Source organism: Amphiura filiformis, unplaced genomic scaffold (assembly GCF_039555335.1).
Source record: "Amphiura filiformis unplaced genomic scaffold, Afil_fr2py scaffold_34, whole genome shotgun sequence".
Lineage (NCBI taxonomy): Eukaryota > Metazoa > Echinodermata > Ophiuroidea > Amphilepidida > Amphiuridae > Amphiura > Amphiura filiformis.
The window spans coordinates 507,936-532,449 of record NW_027305498.1 but is presented as its reverse complement, the minus strand read 5'-3'; the positions used below and the strand labels follow the sequence as shown (position 1 = coordinate 532,449).

Sequence of the window (24,514 nt, the reverse complement as noted above, 5' to 3'; positions counted from 1 at the left end):
ATAGTCTTTATGTCATCATTCCACCCATTTTGAATGGAATGCTTCATTCATTAACACTCCGCATACATTTTAGCTCCTTTAATTAGAAAAACTGGTCTGACAAACATTGCAAATAATCTGAAATGTGTAAGATAAGCATTATGGTACGCCTAGCACCTCTGCATGGAGATGACATTAATATCCGTCAAGTTTATTTAAATTTTTGACATCTGCAATCTTTAAATTTCCTACTGTTCTAGATAATAGATGAACAGATTCCTCAGAAATGTCGCAACACGAGTTGTTTAATGTTGATACTTTAGGGTGTGATACTATAATCATTCCTAAACATGCAGTTTCCTAGAAATTTCATTACGTTGATAAGTGCGTTGAAATAAAATTCTATATATCCGTCATTTTTTTGTTTTGTTTTTTTTTTTACTTTTCTTAATCTTAATCATGTTAATCTTTTAATTTCCCGACAGTTTATTACCCGTTTTCATATGGCTTTAGAAGTGAGTAAAAATTAACATTTCAAGTAGGAAATTAATGGCATCCAACGTAATCGTGTGCCAGCTTCATCATTAGGGTGGTTCTTAATTTTCAAAAGTCTGAAATACCTTGCTCCCACCCCTTCAAATGGTGATCCTGGATGAAAAACTTATTCTCTGAAATTTTCAGAAATATTGAATATGATTTAGAGGTAGCTCAAGAGCCCTCAATGTGGCCGCGATTTGGCCGAAATTTAGTCGCCGGACATTTTTTAGCAAGTTTGCAAGGGTCTATTTTCAAACTCATGTGTTTCTTGATACCCAGTTTTTGTAATTGCATTAACAATAACTAGTTTAACATACCAATAGCAAAAGATGTCTTGTATTTACTTCCATTGTGATTATAAACCAGACCAAAAATGGCATTTCATGCCACGCACTGCTAAAATACTGCTCGTCAGCCTTTTTGAGCAATTATGAGGGCCACTAGTTTAAAAAAGAGAATATCATGATGCTCAAAACTTTGTAATTGCATTAACATTAACTACTTAAACATATAAATAACATAAAATATCTTGTATTGTCATTCATTATTGTTTTAAACTTAACCAAATATAGTACTTTGTGACATGAATACCCCGAAAATACTGTGTATCGGCCATTTTGGGCAATTTTATAAGGGTCTATTTTCAAAGCACAGTGTCTCTTGGTACTGAATCTGTGTGATTGCATTAACATTAAGTAGTTTAACACATATATAGCATTAGATACCTTGTTTTTACTTCCATTATTGTTTTAAAATCAACCAAATATGGTACATTGTGCCATTTGACCCCGAAATACTGCGTGTCAATCGGCCATTTCGAGCAATTTTACAAGGGTCTACTTTCAAAACACAGTGTCTCCTGATACTAAATCTTTGTATTTGCATTTACAGTAACTAGTTGAACACATTTTATAGTACTAGATGTCTTGTATTTACTTCCATTATTGTTTTAAGATCAACCAAATATGATTCTTTGTGCCATGGCCCAAAAACTGTTTGTCAATAATTAGTCAGAATTAATAGGTAAATTTTCACGGGAAAATTTTCTGGACACGTGACACCCATGGGCGCAGACATATTAGCATTATGGAATGTGACCCGAGCACAGCGGGTGTTCTTCCAATGTATTTGAATAGGAAGAATTCTTCCTTTGAGGCAAAATAAGTTACTTGTCGCAAGTTAATAATGTGATGGTAAGAGTTTCCGTAGATAAATATTTTTTTCCGTAGATAGATATTTTTGAAATTACGTTTTGATGATATTGTGAAAAAATTAAGATAACATAATATTCAATAAATTTGCAATGTACAAATTTCTATCAAAATTGCGGTCAAAAATACTATTCCAATTCAAAATTACTAAAACTTGAATAGCGAGGTCACCGCCGGGGTCAGAGATCAGGCTCGAGGTTACACTCACATTGATACGCATTGGTCACGTGTCCAGAAAATTTTCCCGTGAAAATTTACCTATGATAATAGCTAGCCATTTTGCCGGAGCTTTACATAATGGGGCCTATTTTCAAAACAGAGTGTCTCTTGATAATAAATCTTTGTAATTGCATTAGCAGCAACTTGTTCAACTTGTTCAACATATTTATAACAAAAGATTCCCCTTAGTTGCTTTCATTAAACTAAGAATCTGCCAAGGTTGACTAGCAAACTGGTGCCAATGCTCAGATACAACTTGAAGCAGGAACTACAGCTGGACTTCATTGTCAGATTGTGTGCTATGTGTTTGTAAAAACATGATGGTTGTCTTCATAAGCCTGCAATTAGCTGGATATCATTATGTGGAGCACAGGCTGCTAGGGGTGCAGTGAACCATACTTAGTCTTACATGTAGAGCCACAGAAAATAGGAAAAACTCCTGAATGCCTTTCTCCTCATACATTGTCATAGTGTTGCCCTTGGAACATCCAATGAGTAAAATGATCTTGGCCATTGAATGTGCGTGATTCAAGGGACCCGGTTTCATGAAGAGCTCAAGTAACTCGCTTTGTAAGCATGGTAAGAGGGGAATGACAATAAAAAAGCTCTCCAGTGCCTAGAACTTACCTGTAAACATACAACCTATATCTATCGCAACGACCACAACAATTAATAAATTTAGAATTAGAATAAAACAGCAATGGCAGTCAATACAACTTTACAAGGCATATTTTGTTAAAAAATATGTGGAACTGTTTCTTTCAATGCAATTACAAACATTTAATATCAAGAGACACTCTGTTTTGAAAATAGGCCCATGTAAAATTGCTCAAAATGGCCAACTGACACGCAATGTCACAAAGTACATGTACCACATTTGAAAACAATAATGGAAGTAAATACAAGACATCTATAATATGTGTTCAACTAGTTACTGTAAATGCAAATACAAAGATTTAGTATCAGGAGACACTGTGTTTTGAAAATAGACCCTTGTAAAATTGCACAAAATGGCCGACTGAGCTGACACACATTATTTCGTACCATATTTGGTTTATCTTAAAACAATAATGGAAGTAATAACAAGACATCTAGAGCTATATAATGTGTAAAACTACTTATTGTTTTATGCAATTACAAAGATTCAGTACCAAGAGACACTGCGTTTTGAAAATAGACCCTTGTAAAATTGCCCGAAATGGCCGATACATAGTATTTTTTGGGGTATTCATGTCACAAAGTACTATATTTGGTTGAGTTTAAAACAATAATGAATGACAATACAAGATATTTTTTGTTATTTATATGTTTAAGTAGTCAATGTTAATGCAATTACAAAGTTTTGAGCATCATGATATTCTCTTTTTTAAAACTAGTGGCCCTCAAAATTGCCCAAAAAGGCTGGCGGGCAGTACTTTAGCATTGCGTGGCACGAAATGCCATTTTTGGTCTGGTTTATAATCACAATGGATGTAAATACAAGACATCTTTTGCTATTTATATGTTAAACTAGTTATTGTTAATGCAATTGCAAAGACTGGGTATCAAGAAACACTTTATTTTGAAAATAGACCCTTGCAAACTTGCTCAAAAATGTCCGACAACTAAAATTCGGCTAAAGTCGCGGCCACATTGAGGGCTCTTGAGCTACCTCTAAATCATATTCAATATTTCTGAAAATTTCAGAGAATAAGTTTTTCATCCAGGATCACCATTTGAAGGGGTGGGAGCAAGGTATTTCAGACTTTTGAAAATTAAGAACCACCCTATTCATCATGGCCTATTTGATAAATGCTGCCCATTTTGAATCGATTTTTTTACCTAAGCCTGATTTTGTAATTTACCGGTTGTATCTTTTTGAGAAAACGCTTACCATGCTTACTATCCATGGTATTTCTGAGACTTCGGGGCAATGCCAGTAAGGCACAATATTCCCTGAAACACCAAACATGTTTTACAATTTAGAAATTCCTGGTAGTTAATTACTTACGCATGGAACTGATACAAGAGGCTTTAATTAATCACGGTTAATGCATAATGAATAGAGGAGGGATATGCAATATTGTGTATAAGGATCAAGGAGTGAATACAAAATTTGAATATAGCATTAAGAATAAATATAGAATAATAGACTTATTTTAGGTGCTGTTTGAAATAGAAAATAGAAACAGTTAAAACAAAAGATTAAGAGAAATGCTATAGTCCAAATCACAATGCGATATAGGCATATGACCTAATACCGTAAAGATTCGCCTAATGGCGCACACGGGCTCCTTCGCAAATTTCACGTACAAATAGAGAGGTTTCCTCCTCTGAAAATCCCAGCAAGAATTAAGCGTCGGTACCCTTACTACAGGGCAGTAAGCCCATAGCGTCATTAGGCAAATCTTTACGGTAGTCTTTGAGCCATAACGGCCAATCGCACACAAAACATCTAAATAGTGGAGCTGTATTCTGCCCTTGGTTGATGGTACTCCCCAGCGTCGCAGCGTCATAGGGGGCACTGGTACTCCCAAAATCATTGAGATCTATGGAAAACTTTGCGAGGTTGATAACCTCTCTGCACATGAAAATATATATCGTATTCCATCAATGTTGATGCTCGTATCTCAGTACCCTCATAATGATTTGCTTCCTTCTCCCAGACCCAGGACCAGGCATCACGACGTCGACTGTGTGCTTACTTTACTTTTAGCCGGGCTTTTGCATAGCATGTTCAATATTCCAATTCCAAATAAACAGCTCAAGCTATTATGTTTCTGATTTTAAGCCAAAATATTTGTCTCCTTTTTGACAAGCTTGTTTTCATAACTTGAGCTGTATGTTCTCAAAATATTTATATAATCATGATGGATTTATCATGTATCTTTATCATGTTGGCACAACTGTTATTGGGTATCACTGTCACATTAAAAATTGTAATATTCCTATATCAGTTGGTTGAATCAAATCGAAATATCTCCACGAAGCCTTCGACGCTACCAGATCCCAATATCCAAATAGCAAACAGGGACGGTCTTTCCCTTTGCGTTGTCTGTGAGTGCATTTAAAGGGTAACCATGCCCTAAAATTCACCAATATCCATATTTTGTCATAACATAATATAATGGTTCGGATTTCCGAACTTATTGTCCATTTCCATGATTTTTCCTTCATTTAATTTGATTTCCAGGCTTTTTCAAGTGACATTTGCAACTGGAATTCCAGACGTTTTCAGAAAGCAGACCTGGAAATTTAGACATTTCTTTGTATGAAAAGTTACTCTTCTATAGGGGTGTGCACGTATTTTCTGGAATAGGCCATTATGGAAACAAATAATACATATTGAGGTAACATTGGGCTATTCCAGAAAATAATTGTTACCCCCTATTATAGAGGAGCAAGTTTTCAATAAAAGAAATATCTGGATTTCCATGTATGCTTTTTGAAAACGACTGGAGTTCCAGTTGCCAATGTGACTGGAAAAAGCTTGGAAATGTAATAAAATGTATAAAAAATCACGGAATTGTCCAAAATGAGTCCCTCAAATTCAGGATTTTTGATTGCGAACTAATTTTTGCTGGATTTAAAAACTAAATAATAGACACTTTGAAAGTCTGGATTTCCAGCAATCATAATTGGTCAAATCCCCCGGAAATCCGAACTCCTCTATAGAGGTGTGTGATTTTTTCTGGAATATTATATCTTGCGGTTCTTGAGCTTTAATATAGGGAAATAATATATAAAACCGAAAAATTTGGGCATTTTTTTCCCTCCCAAAAAAAAATCATGCACATACATGTAGGCTATACCCCTCATTTAGCTCCTTTAATGTTAGAGAAAATAGTCCGACAAACATTACAAATAATCTGAAATGTGTAAGATAAGCATTATGGTACGCCTAGCACCTCTGCATGGAGATGACATTAATATCCGTCAAGTTTATTTAAATTTTTGACATCTGCAATCTTGAAATTTCCTACTGTTCTAGATAATAGATGAACAGATTCATCAGAAATGTCGCAACACGAGTTGTTTAATGTTGATACTTTAGGGTGTGATAGTATAATCATTCCTAAACAGTTTCCTAGAAATTTCATTACGTTGATAAGTGCGTTGAAATAAAATTCTATATATCCGTCATTTCGATTTTTTTTACTTTTCTTAATCTTAATCGTGTTAATCTCTGAATTTCCTGACACTATATTACCCGTTTTCTTATATGTCTTTAGAAGTGAGTAAAATTAACATTTCAAGTAGGAAATTAATGGCATCCAACGTAATCGTGTGCCAGCTTCATCCTGACCTATTTGATAAATGCTGCTCATTTTGAATCGATCGTATCAAGTCTTGGGAACTTTGTTATATAATCCATACTCTTGTGTGTCAGCTTTATGTGTCTCAATATTCTCAATACTTGACTCCAAACACCGCTAGGTCATACTCAGGACTCCGACCTACCTGCCTTAATACATTTGTACTTGGAAGTACTTCCATGATTTGTAATACGATGTGGCTCTTGCATAATATTTCAACATTTTGTTTAGACCTAGTGCATTTCCAAAATTCAAATTCTACGATCGCATGAACTTTTTAAAATGTCAGTCCCACGCCTGTACATATATATCTATAAACATCATGAAAACGTGTTTCCTCAATCTATAATAGAAAGCACATGATGGATATGTAATGAACTTGTCATGCATGTAGGGAGTTGGAGATTGAAGGAAAAATTGGGGATATTAAATATCCCCGATTTTTTTACAATGATACACGCATAGGCTACACCATCGCATTGCTTAATTTTCACAGGGTCTCCTCGTCAGTCCGAAACAACACCGCCAGTCCGAACCTCCGCTAGTCCGAATTTTTAGGTTTAGGGTTTAGGGTTAGGGTTAGGTTTAGGGTTAGGGTTATATTTAGGGATAGGGTTAGCAATTTTCACGTTCTTCGTCTTATTTTCTTTGTTTATTTTATTTGTCAAATTCTGGGGTAAAAGGCGACCGAGTTTTGAATATACTTTGGTGTTGCAGATACTTCTCTGCATCACAGATTCGCGGACGTTACATGCAATGAATGATATAGCCTAAATATAATGACATCACACGTACATACCGTAATCTTAATCAATTGTCTTGAAGTCTGTTCTAGTTATCACACAGACGCAAACGCTCTTTTTCATTTTGATGAGGCAATAAATGAAGACCTGAGCGAAAGAAGACCGTAAATCCACTTGGCCACTCAACATGTATACACTAAAATTACGTATAGTTTATAAGGGTTTTGTAATGTTTAATACATGTTCCAGGGTGAAAACATCATGAAATATTGTGAAAGATTTGTTTTGGCCCCTGAACATGTAGGCCTATAAAACATTACCAAACTATACGAAACTATACACAACTTTAGTGTATACATGTTGAGGGGCCAAGTGGACTTACGGTCTTCATGCACTCAGGCCTTCAAATGCGACTCTGTCTGATCTTACACACTTTCGACATTCAGACCTACAGGAGCTAATAGACTTGACGAAGTTTTACACCAAAGTGCAAAAGAATAGTGGGTTAGAGTTGACGAGTATAGCAAGCCATTGTGCCCATTACGTATTGCGGCAACGCATTGCTTTCAATGCATTGCTAACGCAACCAATAGGAAGTGAGCTTTTGACAACGCGTTGCCTTCAAAACAATGTGTTGCTTCCAAAGCAACGCATTGTTTTCATTGCTCAACTCACGAGGTCGGCATTGCGTTGTTGGCTAATCTTCTCAACGCTTTCAAGAGCCGTGACTTCGATGCTTCTGATTTAGCTGGATGTTACACGTAGATATGCATGCAGCTGTACGAGTCTCCTATATTGCTCTTCGCAAAACACTCTAAAATGAAAGTAACGCGTTGCTTATTGAAAGCAACGAGTTGTCGCAATACGTAATGGCCCCAATGGCTTGCTATAGACGAGATGTGAGCCCTTAAATTGACTTCACGATTATGTATATAGGGCGCGAATACAAATAAATAGTGCATGTTAAGTTGATCCAAATTGAGCAAGTTAAGATCAAACTATCAAGCCCGATCCCATGATGCATTTTTTTTTTTTCAAATTTCGTCATTATGCCTGAGTGTTATAGGGGCCTACTAGTTTGCTGGGATTGTACTTAAAGAGGAAGTTCTTCTGAGAGTAGTTCTTCTGGGGTGAACCAAACCTGCCTGGTTATTAAATTAATCAGTGACAAGATATCTCTGAATTTGACAGGTGCTATACGAGGTTTTAATGTTATTGCATCAATTAGCACCTGTCAAATTCAGAGATACCTTGTTCCTGATTAATTTGATAACCAGGCAGGTTTGGTTCATCCTAGAAGAACTGTTCTGGTGGGGCTTCCTCTTTAAGCATTGTTCTAGCATTGGACACTGAATGCTTGAGTTAGTTATACAGGGTTACACATAATATATATATGTATAATGCCACTGGCGCTATATGCATTATGGGTAGTTAGCAAATGACGAAAAATGAGCGATTCAAAGTAGTTAACATTTTGACATGTTGTTTCAATATTGTGACTGGATTTACAAGTTTTTCAAAAACAATTATAGCTACTGCATGGCATGTGTCGCTTCTCGAGTCGTAAATGTTAGTTTTGGCATGAAGTGGACCGATTCTGTCTGGCTTGTGACCTCTACTTTTGACATTGATCATGATGTTGCGTTTTTGCGTGTTAAAACCCCGACTATAAAGTTTAATTTTAACTTCAAAGGGGCGTCAAAGGTATTGGAATATCACTACGACTACGAGCCAAAATGGCCTCGATTCAATTCCTTGGACATTGTTCATTTACCTCCATTCAGTAATCATAGCACATAATTTGACCTCAAGTTGCAGACTATGAGTTCTTGTACCCAAATTTTTATAGGTCATTTTAAAATGTGCGAGCATATTGGAGTTAAAGGACTTTGTCCTGACAGAGGGAATAATTAGATCCTATAGCTTATACAATCATGAGAACAGTGCTCAAAATTATCGTGTTCCAAAATCCACTATACCATCACTTCTGGCTCTTTTTATTATAATGCCATTCAGGATTGGGCCAACTTACCAAGTGCAATCAAATCAATTTATAATAAACAAAGTTCCAAAAAGTCTGTAAAAACTCATCTTTTTAACCAAATTTATATGATTTTGATTATGCCTTTTACCCTTCTATATGTATAAAGGACCCCTTCGGAAATAAGCCTTTGGGCTTAAAGGGCTATCCTGTGATATCTCCTTGCTTTGTTTTTTATGTGTATTATATGTTATTTATCTTAATGCATTTTATATCTATGTATTGTTGTATGTGCAATATGGAGATACCGAATAAAATCAAAGGTGTATCATGTTTATGTGAAAAATACACCAATTTTTGGGGGGAAATATTAATATTAACACTTATAGTTTTTGCATTGAGTTTTTATATCGTTTGGGTCCCTTGGCCTTAAAAGGACAAAACGATAATCACATTAATTACTGTTCTTGAATGTTATAAAAAGATTTTTGTATATTTAGCCTACATTTAGGCCTAAACGTTTTCTGTATAGGCCCTAACACATTTTGTATTAATTTGCTGGTTAACCATGGTTGTATCAAAATGATTGGTACCGATTATTATTGATGGTTATTGAAAAGCCTGTTTCTTCTTGCAATGACAATAATTTATTGATTAATATATGACTGTTTATGCCATTTAGTTGAGGAAAAAGCCAAGCCACACGGCTTTATTTTGCGAGTAACCCATCATAAAAAAAAATTAACAGTATGAATTATATCACTAGGATCCACAACATGTTCATCTATCAGGGCACAGTTCTTTAACCCCAATACATGTGTACATTCACTGAATGACCTTAGAAAATTTGGGTACAAAAACTCATACTCTGCAACTTGAGGTCAAATTTTGCACTATGAGTGTTTAATTGAGGTTATTGAACTATGCCATTGGGATGAGGCCATTGTGGTCCATAGTGTATAGGGCCTACCAAAATAGTAATAGATTTTCATTTATGATGTGATGATTCAGATAAAATATTGATTGACCAATATAGTAGAACGACTCGAAAATGAATACGAATCTTCACGGTTGCCATGGAAAGGTATGGGGTCTAAAAGTCATAGAAGCACCCCTATAGTAGATTTTGCACCCCGGTTTTGCACCCCCCCACCCCCGTCGGAATCCTGAGGGTCTCAGCTTCGTTTTCAAAAAAAAAATATAATGACTCAACTTTCCTCTAATAATTAATCAACAAATGAAGACCTGAGCGCAAGAAGACCGTAAGTCCACTTGGCCCCTCAACATGTATACACTAAAGTTACGTATAGTTTCTTAGGGTTTTATAATGTTTAATACATGTTCCAGGGTGAAAACATCATGAAATATTAACGGTTTGTTTTGGCCCCTGAACATGTATAAAACATTACCAAACTATACGAAACTATGCGCAACTTTAGTGTATGCATGTTGAGGGGCCAAGTGGACTTACGGTCTTCTTGCACGCAGGTCTTCAAATTATGTTGATCGTATGTTGCATTTTGATGTGGCCATACTGCAGTTACTGTCCGTTTTCCTATACACAATACACAGTGCTCTCACCATTGAGCTGTGACCTCTACAAATCGTGCCACGTTAAAAGGATAGGCATTTGCCTAGTTAACGTCAATGTGTGAAAAATAACCGGCCAATATTAAAAGTACTCTCAAAAACTTCTAGCAAATATATTTCTCTAACATGACCTAAAATTACAGCTAGGTTAGATGTTCAGAAATATTCGTACTTTGGTAAAACAGTGAGTGAGGGCAAGGCATAGCTTGCCAAATCCCGTGTTAATTGAATGGAGATTTGACCGAAAATTTTGGTAAACGGACCGCTCACTTCTGAAGAATGCCACACGAAAACGGTACAAGCTACATTTAAAGTACTCTCTGTTCGATCATCATGATGAGTTTTTTAAATAGTATGCCGAAATTTGGTACTATAGGTAATTGACAAAGGGTCGTACTTCGCTGATGAGTAAGTGACAGTGAACATGAAAATCAGGGCCCATAACCCAAGTTAGTAGCTAGTTAGTGGAGGCCGTCACGGGACTGATTATTGATTATTGAAGTGCCTTATTAATAGATACGCACGATTTAGGGCAAGAAAAAAAAACCCGGGACACTTTTGGAGACATCATCATCATCATCATCATCATCATCATCATCATCATCATCATCATCATCATCATCGACATCATCATCATCATCACTTTCTACATTTTTTCTAAACATAGGGCCTACCGTTTTAATAAGATTTTTTTCTTGAAATGCATGTAGCCTAACTATAATTATTGTTTAGAGCGTGATGAAATAAAACATCACGATTTTCATCACAAAACAAATATAATGCACAAGAAATCGTTTGTTTTAGAGCGTGATGATGAAATAAAACATCACGGTTTTCATCACGAAACAAAGTAATACATAAGAAATCGTTTGTTTTAAAGCGTGATGAAATAAAACATCACGATTTTCATCACAAAACAAAGTAATAGGCCTACAAAAGAAATACATTTTTCGAGAGTGATTAAATAAAACATCACGATTTTCATCACGGAACAAAGTAATACATAAGACATCGTTTGTTTGATTGCAATCAACCGCGACAGTTCGTCTCACACACATAACAATGCACTGCGATCAAATAGGTTGATGACAACATTTGATTGAATGGACTGCACTGCGCCATGATTACGTGCACCGGTTCAAATCCTTTGTTTGGAGCCAATCAATAATTTCACGTACAGCCTCTATGCAAATTAGAGTTTACACACGCTGCAGCTGGGGTAATCGACCGAAGCTGGTTGCCGTTAGTGATCGAATGCATGAGCTTATTTGCTTTATTGAATCGATTTACTGGATTAATTTCCTGTTAACTGGGTTTAATGCCACAAAGGTCGAATCGGGCTTGCCACGGACCATAAGTGCATCATGCAATGAAGTTCATAATTATGATCATATCACTGAAGACTGATAGGTACCAATCATTTTGATACTAGCCTGTAGGCCCTATATGCCTTTAAAAGTTTAACTCGATGATCATTTTCATCTACGGTATGCTTTAAAGTATCATGACATTTTTACCTCGGCTGTTTCTGTGATTTATGCTAGTAAAGGGGGTAGAAAAGGGATAGGTAGAATGATAAATCAGCTGTAAAACATATGCATGGGCTTAACATGTGGAATTCTCATCATGCTCGTGATTTGGCGTTACGGTGACCTTAAATGAGGTGAAACCGGAAAAAGTGCCGCAACCTTTATCACAGCCCATGGCCTCATTGATTGATTATGTCCGATTTTCAGGGATTGGTCAGTATATTCACGGGGAAGGGTATAAAGTTGAAATTAGGGTTCCTGCTAGATCGAGTTTTGGGGGTATTTTTGAAACAGGGAAACGTTAAAATGTCGGGTTATGTAAAGGGTACAGGCCTAATAACGTTTTAATATCATTTTTTTGCTTGCTTTAAATCTTTCTTTTTAAACTTGCTTCAAATTATTCTAATATTAAAGTTAATCAAGTGTTGGCAAAATAATTGCAAAACTGTTTGCCAAAAAATATTTTACAATAACACGTTGACAAATTTTTTTAATGTTAGGTAGTATTTTATATAGGCCTACATAGTGTTTTAAAAACGTTTTCATGACCTTTATATAACCCGCCATTTTAATTATAGGCCTATATAATAACTCGACATTTAAATGTTATAAAAATGTTTGGACCAAAACCGAAATGTTTAGATTATTACGTTCAAAACGTTTTTAAAACATGTTTATGTCCGCTGTTCTATGTACCTTAACACATTGGATATTCAGTATTACTCAGTATTTTATCATTAATCAAAAATAACTATGCATGAAATATGACGCATTACATGCATTAGTTAATTCAACCATAAATATGGACAAAATATAATCCTTCTTCAAGTTTACTTTCGCCATGAATAATGTATTAATATCAACAAGCATGAAATAATGTCGAACTGTGTTCTTTTAAATTTATTATTTACACCACCTCTAGTCTTCATTCTCATAAGATTCTGTTAACTTACGTGATTTTGAAATTAAAATCATATCCGATGATAATGGTATGAGAAACAAACAAGAGTCAAAAAAGGGAATCAAACACCGTAAACTAATACTGAAAGAAAACAGGAAATGTCCGCGTTATCTATAAACAGACCTTCCCCCAAAAAAAAAAAGAAGAAAATATAGCCTATTTATAAAAACAAACAAAAAAGGTGCTCTGAAAAAAGTCGGAATGTTCTGATTTAAACGCATTTTAATGGTCACGGTCGGTCGTTCTTTTTTCAGGGCCCTGACCAGGCCAAAATGTGCACCCTCTATAAATATAATATCTATCCGGATCCACGTGTTATACACCAACCTAAGTCTGAGTCCCTCGACCCCTCTCGAAACTACTATGGCGGTACAAAATGACCGTTTCTCACCTGCAAGCACAACCCGATGACCATGCGTAGTAGTTGAAAGACTGATGGATTCAGCCTACACACCAACCCACCCCGTAGCAAACTAGCTATTTGTCATTCCAAACCAGTGCTTCGCTAATTATATTTTCCCACTTACTTTTGTTTAATTTTTTTCTTAATATTTATTTCATCATCCTCCCCAAGTTGGGACATCGTGGATCTTGGGCTCTGAGTCTGCCTATCTAGCCCATTGATAAAGCTGCCCTTTAAAATTTAAGTAGTATTATGTTATATTTGAATATATTGTTTTCAAGTCTTAAGAAATAATTTCGACAATAAGTTTTAGGACAAAATGATGGTGTACGCATAACACGCCCATCCTGCGATATGATATTTCTTACACAGTTTAGGGTTGAACCTATGACAGAAGTCTAATTTCTTAAAAAATGATCTCGGCATATATCCAAGGCAACCACGGTTTAACGGAAGGTTAGCTTAGGGACCATGTCCAAGAAATGTACCGTGAACATTCATTGGTTAATATATGGCGGGTGCTGAGTGAACGTATGGTCTAAATATATGATATCCGGACAAGAAGGGACTGGTAATTTTTTTTTTACGTTATTGCTAGTTCGCTGACTTGCATAAGGGGGATACTTGTTACTCAAATAAATGTCGTGGCTCAGTGTTTCAGGTCTCTGACTCTGGTGCAAGAGGTCCCCTGTTAAATTCCCGGTGGAGGCAAATGATCGAAAATGTAGTATCCCCTATCTCTGTAATATTACTGCATTTGGGCAGATGCAGTGAATGACAAAGATCTCGCAGCCTGTCCCGATCAGAGTAACATATGGCTGTCTGAACACCTATAATAGGCCTATAATAACTCAATAGTAGACCCGTAATTTGGGTGGAGAAAATAGGCTCTGGCTGGCGAACTGGGTCCTGATAAGAGTATATGCCTACAGTGAATCAAGATATTTTGTTATCTTTTTGTGGTCCTCTGCTAGTTTGCCAACTTATCTTTCGCCCGTGCACATATTCGTCCACGCCAGTCCACTGTACTGTGTGTTCATGACAAACATTCTGCACGCACTATCATGTATACAGTGGATTGGCGTGGACGAATAATGTGCACTGACGAAACATAAGTTGGCCAAACATGCACAGGAACACAAAAAGATAACATAATATCTTGATTCTTGATTGACTAGGGATATCATGATTATTGTGAGAAAAAATGGTTCGTCCAGACTCCAGAACTTGTATTCCCCACCAAAATTTCATAAATATAATCTACTTTCTTGGACAAACACAATTTAAATGTAAAACAGTTGAAACTTTCTAGTTATTTTTAGTTATCAGTAACTGAACTTTAACATATTTAAAAGTAAAGCAAACGGTAAGCATAATACTTATTAACCAAAAACAACTCATAGTGAACTCGCTTACTATTTGACCTAATTATCATACCCTCTGGCCAAGCAAGACCTATTGCTAATTCCAGGGGCGGTATTAAAGTTAAGTGAACAGTTCCGACTCGTGTTGAGGAGATAAACTGGCTCATGTTATTTTATATTGATGTCATGTGTGATAGGAATACCTTGGGTATACGACAAGGAATGAAATAAAAGGATTCTCTTTTAAAGAAAACAGAATATAATTGAGGAGCTTAGGGGGTCCTGAACATAATTTCTTGCCCGGATTGAGGTTCTGGCTATCACAGTTTCAGAAAAAGTTTATTATTATAAACTAATTCAAAGTAAACTCTTAACCAAGCCAACCTGACATTTAATTATAGTTTTTGACTATATGTATTATATATCGCTTTATATGTTGATGTTTATTTCATATAGGCCCTATATTTTGTTGATTTACCACTTTTATGAACACCCGATGAGCAATAAGCGTGAAGAAAGACATACTCTTGCACTGACAAACTATTTTCAGCAACTGTTAACAAATTTGAACCAACTCAAGTTTAAACAGCTTGTTATGCTATTTTTAAAGATATTTTATGCTCTTTTTTAAAATCAACTCTGGTTGTTTAAGCAGCGCCAGGTTTAAAAATAGAATCTGCCATTTCATCAAAAAACTCTGTTTTGCTTGATTTTTTTCGTATTTAGACACCTTGAACATGTTGAAAGTCTGGATTTCCAGCAATCATAACTGGTCAAAAAGTCCGTGCTGTTTGCATCTATTTTCTTGAAAAGTCATAACTAAATCACATCCTTAATAGTAAAGGATGAGCCATGTATGCCTAAGTATGTACCACGCTGTCATACAATTTTCATACAGTGATACTTTATGGACCTTTCTGCTTTGTTTTTACTTTTCAGAATGCCAGTCAGACGGTTATCGAGTGTTAGATAATGCCTTCCGTAGTGTTGAATATACAGCTAGTAAATTAACAGGAATCTTGTGTGATAAAACGCTAGAACGAGGATGGTATCGATTTGAAATATTTGGGAAGAATGCCGAGATGTCCACGGAATGTGTCCAGGTAAGTGTAATAAGATAAGAGGGAGAGTCCATGTTTTTAATTAGCGGCCTGGCTTTACTACTGGCTTTCAAACTTTCTTCTTTTAAGGAGGAGGGTGTGATGTGCCCGGAGTTATTTAACTTAATTATTTACCGTTGTTTACAATTATTTCATGAGATAGATGACATGTTTGGGAATCCACTCTCAAAAACAAATTGAATCATATCTAATTTTGGATTGTTGAGAACCCCCTGTTCTCTAGAATGTTCACTGTATTGCACCATTTAGAATATCCATATTAAAGATTGTAAAGTGAATATGGCATCATGTTGGGTAAAAGTCAAAGTGCGTACCTCCTCCAAAAAAGGAATATTCTTCTGTCAATGTAAGTGGAAACAGGGGGATCCAAGGCGGATCTGTTTTTCCTGAAAATTATTGTGTGAAAGGTGAATAGCACCATGGAGATAGTCAACTGTGCGGGGATTTTATGCAAATGATATAAAAGTCTTCAGTGGACTTCGCTGAACAGTGATCTTCGCAGGACAAGTGAATAATGATATACATCAAATATATACAATGACATCGGAACTTTCAAATCAACAACAATAAGAAGGCTACTGGCTAACTAGCTTTATTTAACACAGTATAATTGATTCTGACTGATTGTATGTATTTATGATCTCTCACATGATTATTGATAAATTATACTTATTATTTGATTATAAGATTCAGATATTGTTAACTTAATCAAACAGTGTATTATTGTTGTGCATTCGTGTGGATTTGGGTAAAAGTTGATTTAGGCTTTGAGTCATTACGGCTCGTAACAATATGACCCTCTAGAGATGTTTTAAAGCAGATGTTGATAAAATAATGTCATCTCCTTTGACACAAAGTTATGTATAACTATAATCCCAGCAAACACAAAACGTTTTCGACATCATTCGCAAAAGGTTATAAAAGTTTGTCAGAAAACGTTTAAATGTCGGGTTATATACAGGGTATTTTAATAGTATAAAACGTTTTCATAACCTTAAAAAACATTTTTTGATAATCTACTGCTCAGCAAACAAAAATGTTTTACAGAAAGCGTCTAAATGTCGGGTTATAAAAATGGTATAAAAACGTTTTAATAACATTCCAAAAACATTCTTGAAAACTTGATACAAAACATTCTAAAGAGAATGTTATTTTGGGGTTGAAAAAATATTTTGCAAAAAATGTTTGCCCAAAATATTTTCAATAACGTTTTAAAAACGTTTTCATGACCTTTATGTAACCCGACATTTAAATGTTATTAAAAGGTTTTGAAAAAAAAAAAACCATTTTAAGAACATTTCTGTGTTTGCTGGGTTCAAATATTTCAACATAATGATATTTAAGTATTGACACAATATTTGGCAAAAATGTTTGCAAAAATAGTTTACAATAACATTTTTTGAAAACATTTCAAAATATTGCTGTAGTGTGTTTTCATACAAAACGTGTTAAAACGTTATCATGACCTTTATTGTTTGCAGGCCATAGTGGTTCCCATTCCTAAGTCCAGTCCGCCAACTTGGAACCAGCTACGGCCTGTTTCCCTGACGGATCACTTTGCTAAGGTCGCTGAGTCTTTTATTATTGAATGGCTTATGCAGGACATTGAAGATCAAATCGATCCTAACCAGTTTGGTAATCGTAAAGGGCATTCCACGTCTCACTACCTTGTCAAGTTGATTAATAACATCCTGATGCATGCTGAAAAAAGCAAGAGTATGTCTAGGATTGTAATAACAGACTTCAGCAAGGCATTCGATCGTGTAGATCACAGTGGTCGCCGTATCATTAAAAACAAAATGGGTGCTAGACCTTCTATTATCCCGTGGATCTGTAGTTTCCTATCTCAACGATCTCAGTGTGTCAAATATCAGAATGCTCTTTCCTCTTGGCTTAAACTTTCTGGAGGTGTGCCTCAGGGCACTCTGACGGGTCCAGCTACTTTTGTTGGTCAAGCAAATGATGCTGCTCTGACCACGGAAGAAAATAAAATGGTGCTCAAATACGTCGATGATTTGACATTAGTTGAAAATACTTTTGTTAACAAGACATCTACCATTCAAGGAGACTTGGATGATTTTGACGAATGGGCTACCACCAACAAAATGACATTAAATCCTAAAAAATGTATGTATATGAATGTTTCTTTCGCTAAGCATCCACCAAATGTTGACCCATTGAGGTTGTCTGGGGAGGTTCTGCAGTCAACGAGTTGTGTAAAGATTCTTGGGGTTCAGATCACGAATGATCTTAAATGGGATGTACACATATCAAATGTTGTTAAACGTGCCAGTGGGCGTTTATTCATGCTTACCACTCTCAAGCGCTTTGGTTTACCACTAGAAGACTTGAAAACCATATATATTGGGTTCATTAGGCCTCTTGTTGAATATGCCGTTCCAGCATGGCATCCGGGGCTCACTGAGCATCACCATTCAGCTCTCGAGCGTATTCAAAAGAGAGCGTGCAAAATTATGCTAGGTTATAATAACTATGTTTCTTACCAGGATGCTTTAGATCAATGCCAGTTACTTCAACTCAGGTCTCGACGTGATCAAATATGCCTACAATTTGCAAACTCACTTTTGGAGACTCCTGAATTCCGCAGCTGGTTGCCAGGTTTGCGTGGAGAGAATGGAAGAGCATTGCGCAACGCCAACCTCCTCTCCACTCCCAGGGTGCGAACCCAGAGGTACGCCAACAGTCCAATCCCTTATATGGTTAAGCTGTGGAATCAGGAAGCTGCAAAGGTTTGATTGAAGTTGCTTCTTTTTTAGCATCTCTTGGTGGCACTCAGGCTCAGTTTTGTATTTTTTTGCTTAATAGCGCATGTATTTTGAAGTTGGTTATTTTTCTGTATTTAAAGTGTTAGAGAGGGGTGAGAGAGAGTGAGTGAATGAGTGAGTTGGGATGTGTGTGGGGAAGTGGTTGAGGAAGTGAATGAATGAGTGAGTGAATGAGTGAGTGAGTGAGTGAGTGAGTGAGTGAGTGAGTGAGTGAGTGAGTGAGTGAGTGAGTGAGTGAGTGAGTGAGTGAGTGAGTGAGTGAGTGAGTGAGTGAGTGAGTGAGACTGTTTTCATTTGTTATGGGCTATTGTATTTTTGCTTGTCATATTGTATTATATATGCTATTTAATTGTTTTTTATATTGTGCAATGTATGTAATTCAGCTGTTTGGCTGCGATATGCATTTTAATAAACCTTGAATAATAATAATAATAATTTATATAACCCGACATTTTAATGTTATTAAAACGTTTTTACCTAAACCAAAAGCCAAAATATAACTTATTTAAAACGTTTTTAAAACGTTTTTGTGTTTGCTGGGATATGAACCTGCCAATGATGTTTCCATGTCACTATCAGCTTATAAATTTCACATCGAAATGCTTATAGCCTGCTAAACATCTAGACAGATGATTGGTGTTGACAAAGCTGTAGCCAGGGTGCGCGACACATCCTCGTCCCTCCCCTTGCCAATCCGAATAAAAAGGCCAGATTTTTATGTGTAACGTTGAAAACCAAGAAAGGAGAAAGTCACAAAAGGTCCACTTTTTAGCCCTCCCCCATAAATAGATTTATACATTCTAACTACGGACCTGGAAGATTGGTCATCCAAGCAGTGATGGGGATATCCTATCGCAAATGACGTGCATAATCGATCAACTTTATCGCGTCAATTAGACACTCGTTGTCACATCTTTCCCCGTCTATAACTGGTGCCACAAAGTAATGTTGCTTAGATATAAATGGAAAATGTTTAGACTCCCATGATGTTTTATGAATCATCGACGATCACAGATAATGGTAAATATTTAGATTTCAAATGGTTTGTGATTGCGTGATAAATGGAAATGATTCATATATTTTGTCACGGGTGCAATGTGGAACTTTTGTGTAGGTGCTTTGAAATCTATTATTTCTAAGTTCTTAAAGAACAACTGAATTCAGGAGACTTTTTTTTGAGTTATTAAGACTGGGGGTCTGGATCAATTCAGCAATGTGCGGACAAAGCCAAAAATAAAGGTTCATGGAATTTGTCTAAATCTTGTGATAGGAAAGGTATTTGGGTCTAATGATTTTGTAACTTGATCAAAAATTCGAAAATCCCTTGTTGCCATGGTAACGGTTCTTTGAAGATTGCCACAGGGAAAGTTCATTTTTTTAATTTTACAGTTCGAAAAAGACACATTTTTCTAGCTAGCACTAATGAAATTGCTAGAAGTATGGAACAATTTAAATTGCTGCTGATAAATACCTATGTATTAAACGTTACAAAAATAGTATTGCCAGTTTTCACACCCACCTAGAATATTGTGTAATATGCAATGCAAAATCCCTCTTTTTTGTTATTTTTTTTCTTAGGAAAAGTGGCATAACTTTGAAATTCAATAACTCTCAAGAAGAAGTTTGCTGATTAAAGTCAGGGGTTGGATGAGAATGACTATGAATGGGGATGATCAACCAACCAATAAAAAAATTGGGGTCTTTACCCCATAACGAAGTTTTACTTTGAAGAAAGTTCGCTATTTTCGATAAAAATGAGCTAATTACATAGCACTTTCACAGTATAAAAATCCTTTATTGGCTTGTGATTTGCAAATAACATACCCAGAATAGTTCATTGACCCATCGTAACCAATGGTTATCATTTATTTAAGTAATTTTCACTTAGTAAACTGCCAGTGACCCCTCCCCAGCCATATGGTTTAATGCATGAAAAATGTGCAAAGTTGGGCGCAAAATGGTTACCATGGGCATTAATTTCTTGGTGGTGGTTATCTGTCTTTTACAATCTCTACTCTTCCTAAACAATGGATAAATCGATGATAACTATTAAAACCAAATAAAACACATTATATTTCAGTTGGTCACTACTCTGGAGTAGGCTAGGGGTTTTCCATGTATAATAATCATTTCTACTTCTTATTTAGGCCTATATTCACTACTGGACTCATTGATTGACTTTATCTGAAATACCTCACCAATAATCTAAATATGGTTTAAACATAATGAGAATGTGATAATTTCGTGGATTTATAATATTAAAGTCCTTTTTACCAGTTGTTTCTACCTTATCTGGGGTTTATAGCAACAACAGCAACTGACATACCAAGTAACATTTTTCTTTGTTTTATATAATGTTATCTATAAATCTAGTTTTTTTTAAAGTTAAATGTGGACATGGTGAAGCCATTGCCAACCCATCATAAAGTGATGCTCAAGTCTTTACTTTGTGTAGATTGTTGTTAGAATTATAAACGGAGTCGCTCATGTGTGGGATTTTCTAATGAGATCATGAACAGTGCCTGACAGATGTGAGAGTTTTGATGCTGACATTGCTAAGTGTGTCATCTTGTACTCTAAATAATCTATTTGTCCCCAAATTTAAGTAATAGGAGTAATGGGATGATAAAGTTCTGGTTTCTGCACCGTTTGCTTTAGGCACTCTTGATATACCATTGTATCTGCAGGATCTGCAAGTTCATCATTGATCTCTCGGAAAAAAACTACTTGTGTGTTGTGGGGTCAGATACTCGTCTCAGATGTAGGCCTGCTAAACATGCTAAATGCCCTCTTGTTGCTATTTTACATCCGCCAAAAAACGCATTTGCTTAGCAACAGCAGAAGGGTCTCTCTATTCCCAGCCCGGATTCCCAGTGACCTCTCCATGCTCATACCCATCAATAATAAATTCTTTCTGCTTCTTGGAAATTGGGTTTGTTTGTTTCTTGCTGACTATAGGTTAAATACCACTAATTATGTATTACACGGGGTTCAATGGCAAAATGGCTAATTTCGGGTGGACATTTCTCATGATGCCAAATGATCAAAAACTCAACATAGGTTGACCTGAGACTTTTCTTGTTTTAACTGAACCGTAAACACCTCAAAATGGCAGTGCGCACTCGAAGCTGAAAGTTACAATATGGTAGGGCGAATATTTACTAAAACCGTAGCCGTGCGTATGAATTTTGGTACTATTACAACAAAATGTCATATAATGAGAGAAAATATACCATTTTGAAGCATCAAACTCTAAAAAGTACTTTTTGGCTATATTACTTGGTCAATTTCAGCGATTTTAAAGCAGTCTTTTCAGATGCCATGCAAACAAATAGTTACTCGTCGTATTTCCATGTATCGCCCAGGCCTATTAGTGGTATATAACCTTTAGGGCCAATTCATGACCTAATCATAATTATCTCTGATTCAGAAAGAATGCATTGCTGCCCGTTGGTATTTCCTCTTATCTTGGCTAGAAGGCTTTTTAATTTTGATGTTTGTAATTTTGTCATATTTTCCTGACTTAATGTGAGCTACTAGCGTCAATGCTTCAATGCTTTATGTATATCGATGTACATGTTTCCTTGGGTAACTGAATAGCGTTTGCAATACCTCTTGAATCCACCGTAGCTAGTAGATTAATCTACTGAAGATAAAGCTTCACATACTTCCTATTGCTGATTGGTGTTCTCGTAGAATTGGTGAACACTGTTGATTGTACTGGGTTAGTACTAGTAGCTGCCTGATGTTAAAAGCAGCACATAGTTCATGATGTTGATGATTTTCAAATGTTTCTTGGTTAACATTGTCTGATGTTGAATTCCCTGAAGATCCATCTGCTGGAGATGAAACTTTACATGCTTCCTGATGTTGAGGGCTAAGCTTAAAACTTCCAAACGGCGTGCCAAAAAGAATTGCTTGCCCCTTCCGGCCTGCCAACAAATCTTTGCCCCCCCCCCCCGCACATGACATATGTTTGAGTTCCCAATTTGCAAAACCTTATAATAATGGTCTAGATGTACATGTATAATGCAAGCGTTGAGCAAAGAATTTGGCATATTTGAACATTTCTGCACTGTTTTTCTAAGCCCTAATATCAGAGCGTGTCTGTAGTATAGTCTGCCCCGTAAATGTGCTCCAATGTCCATTGCCACCACCTAGCTTGCAGTGGCAAACAAAAACCTGGGCAAATCATTATTGCACAGCCCCTGATTGGTGTTCTCGTAGAGTTGGTGAACTCTGTTGTTTGTACCGGGTATCTAGCTGTCTGATGCTAAAAGCAGTGGCAAACTTACAAAAACCTGGGCAAATCAGATATGTCGTTTACCGGTATATTGACACTACCCTATGAGCTCCTCTGCGACGGCTAGGAACCATGGTATAGGTTCATTTGACCTGCCAAAAATTGCTCCCCCCCTTTTTGGGGGTTGCCAAACATTCTTGGACACCCCCCCCCATATTTACCCTTCCTACAGGGCTTATCATTATTGCACAGCCCCTGATTGGTGTTCTCGTAAAGTTGGTGAACTCTGTTGTTTGTACTGGGTAGCTAGCTGTCTGATGCTAAAAGCAACCTGTCTTCCAAGCGCTGCCCTCTATCTGTATTTGAATAGCGCTGCGATCTGTCTAATCTGCTTAACATGCTTAAAAGGCCTGTATGTATAATATAGCTTGTTTGTACCATTTAAAACTGAGACTCAAATTTAAGAAGTCACTTAATCTTTTCATCAATAGAAATATATTCAATAATTATTTCATTACGGTTATTTAAACACAATCCTTTTAAGCGAAACTTATTTGCCATAATTCCACTTAAAAATACACATTTTTTCAAAAACTTGGTACTTTTAAAAAGCCAGAACTTCTTTAGAAGTTGAGACCCCAATTTTTTGAAACTATATATCTGTCAGCAAGGGTTCACTCTAGCTATGCCACCATACAATTACAAAATATCAACTTTTTCTTTACAGTTACACCCCTTCAATGTTGGGGTAAAATGACATTTACAATTTTTGCCCAAAAATGTGTTTTTTCTACTTAAAATTAAAGGATCTTATAAAAGAGTGACAAGCTCTTTCTTCATTTGCAAGGACTACCAAAGCATGCCCCTATCTGAAGAAAAAACTTAAAAAATTATATCACATCTTATATATTTGTGGCATTCGACCAAACTTTGTCCTTTTTCAAAAATGAAAATTGTAAATTTTGGTCATTTTCGACTAATATTTGTTTTGTCCGTTACCATGCCAATAGGCCAAATGCAACTTTTTAAATGTCATTTTTAAAATGTCCCCCCTAAACCCTTTCCATGCTAAAAGAATCAAGGATTTCTATTTTTTTGAGTTTGTCCACATATTTAAAATTTTGCTTGACGGTAACAGACCCCTAGTCTTAATAGCTTGATAGCAGGTCATGCAAGTATTGTAGGTAAGACGAAACGATATGGTATGTATGGAGTATAAGAAAAGAACCTAAGATGCAAGCACTAAGCATATTAATTCCTATGGTACATGGTATAATATTTCGTTTACATTAGTCAGAAGAAATAACATGGAATCTGGGACATAGTTATTAAGTTACCGGTCCCGAGGTAACATACTATTAATGTATCTATTGTTTTTATTCCTTTAGCAAAGAAGTATTGTTTTATGGATCGTTGATAATGTTATATAGCGGAAATAACAAAGATGTATACTTAAGGGTATACGAGGTATTGTAGGTAAAAGAAAAAAAAAAAAAAAATCGATTTTCATTATCTGAATCAATATATTATTGAAAAATAACACTTTGGTGTT

General features: G+C 36.0%; 1 protein-coding gene across 1 annotated transcript in view; it reads left to right on the top strand.

Moving 5' to 3' along the window:
* LOC140143963 (von Willebrand factor D and EGF domain-containing protein-like) overlaps window positions 1–24,514 on the top strand; it is a 190,723-nt gene that overhangs the window by 77,891 nt on the left and 88,318 nt on the right. Inside the window, 1 exon segment of the mRNA XM_072165796.1 lies at window positions 15,752–15,915. Within this exon segment, the coding sequence (XP_072021897.1) occupies window positions 15,752–15,915 (164 nt within the window).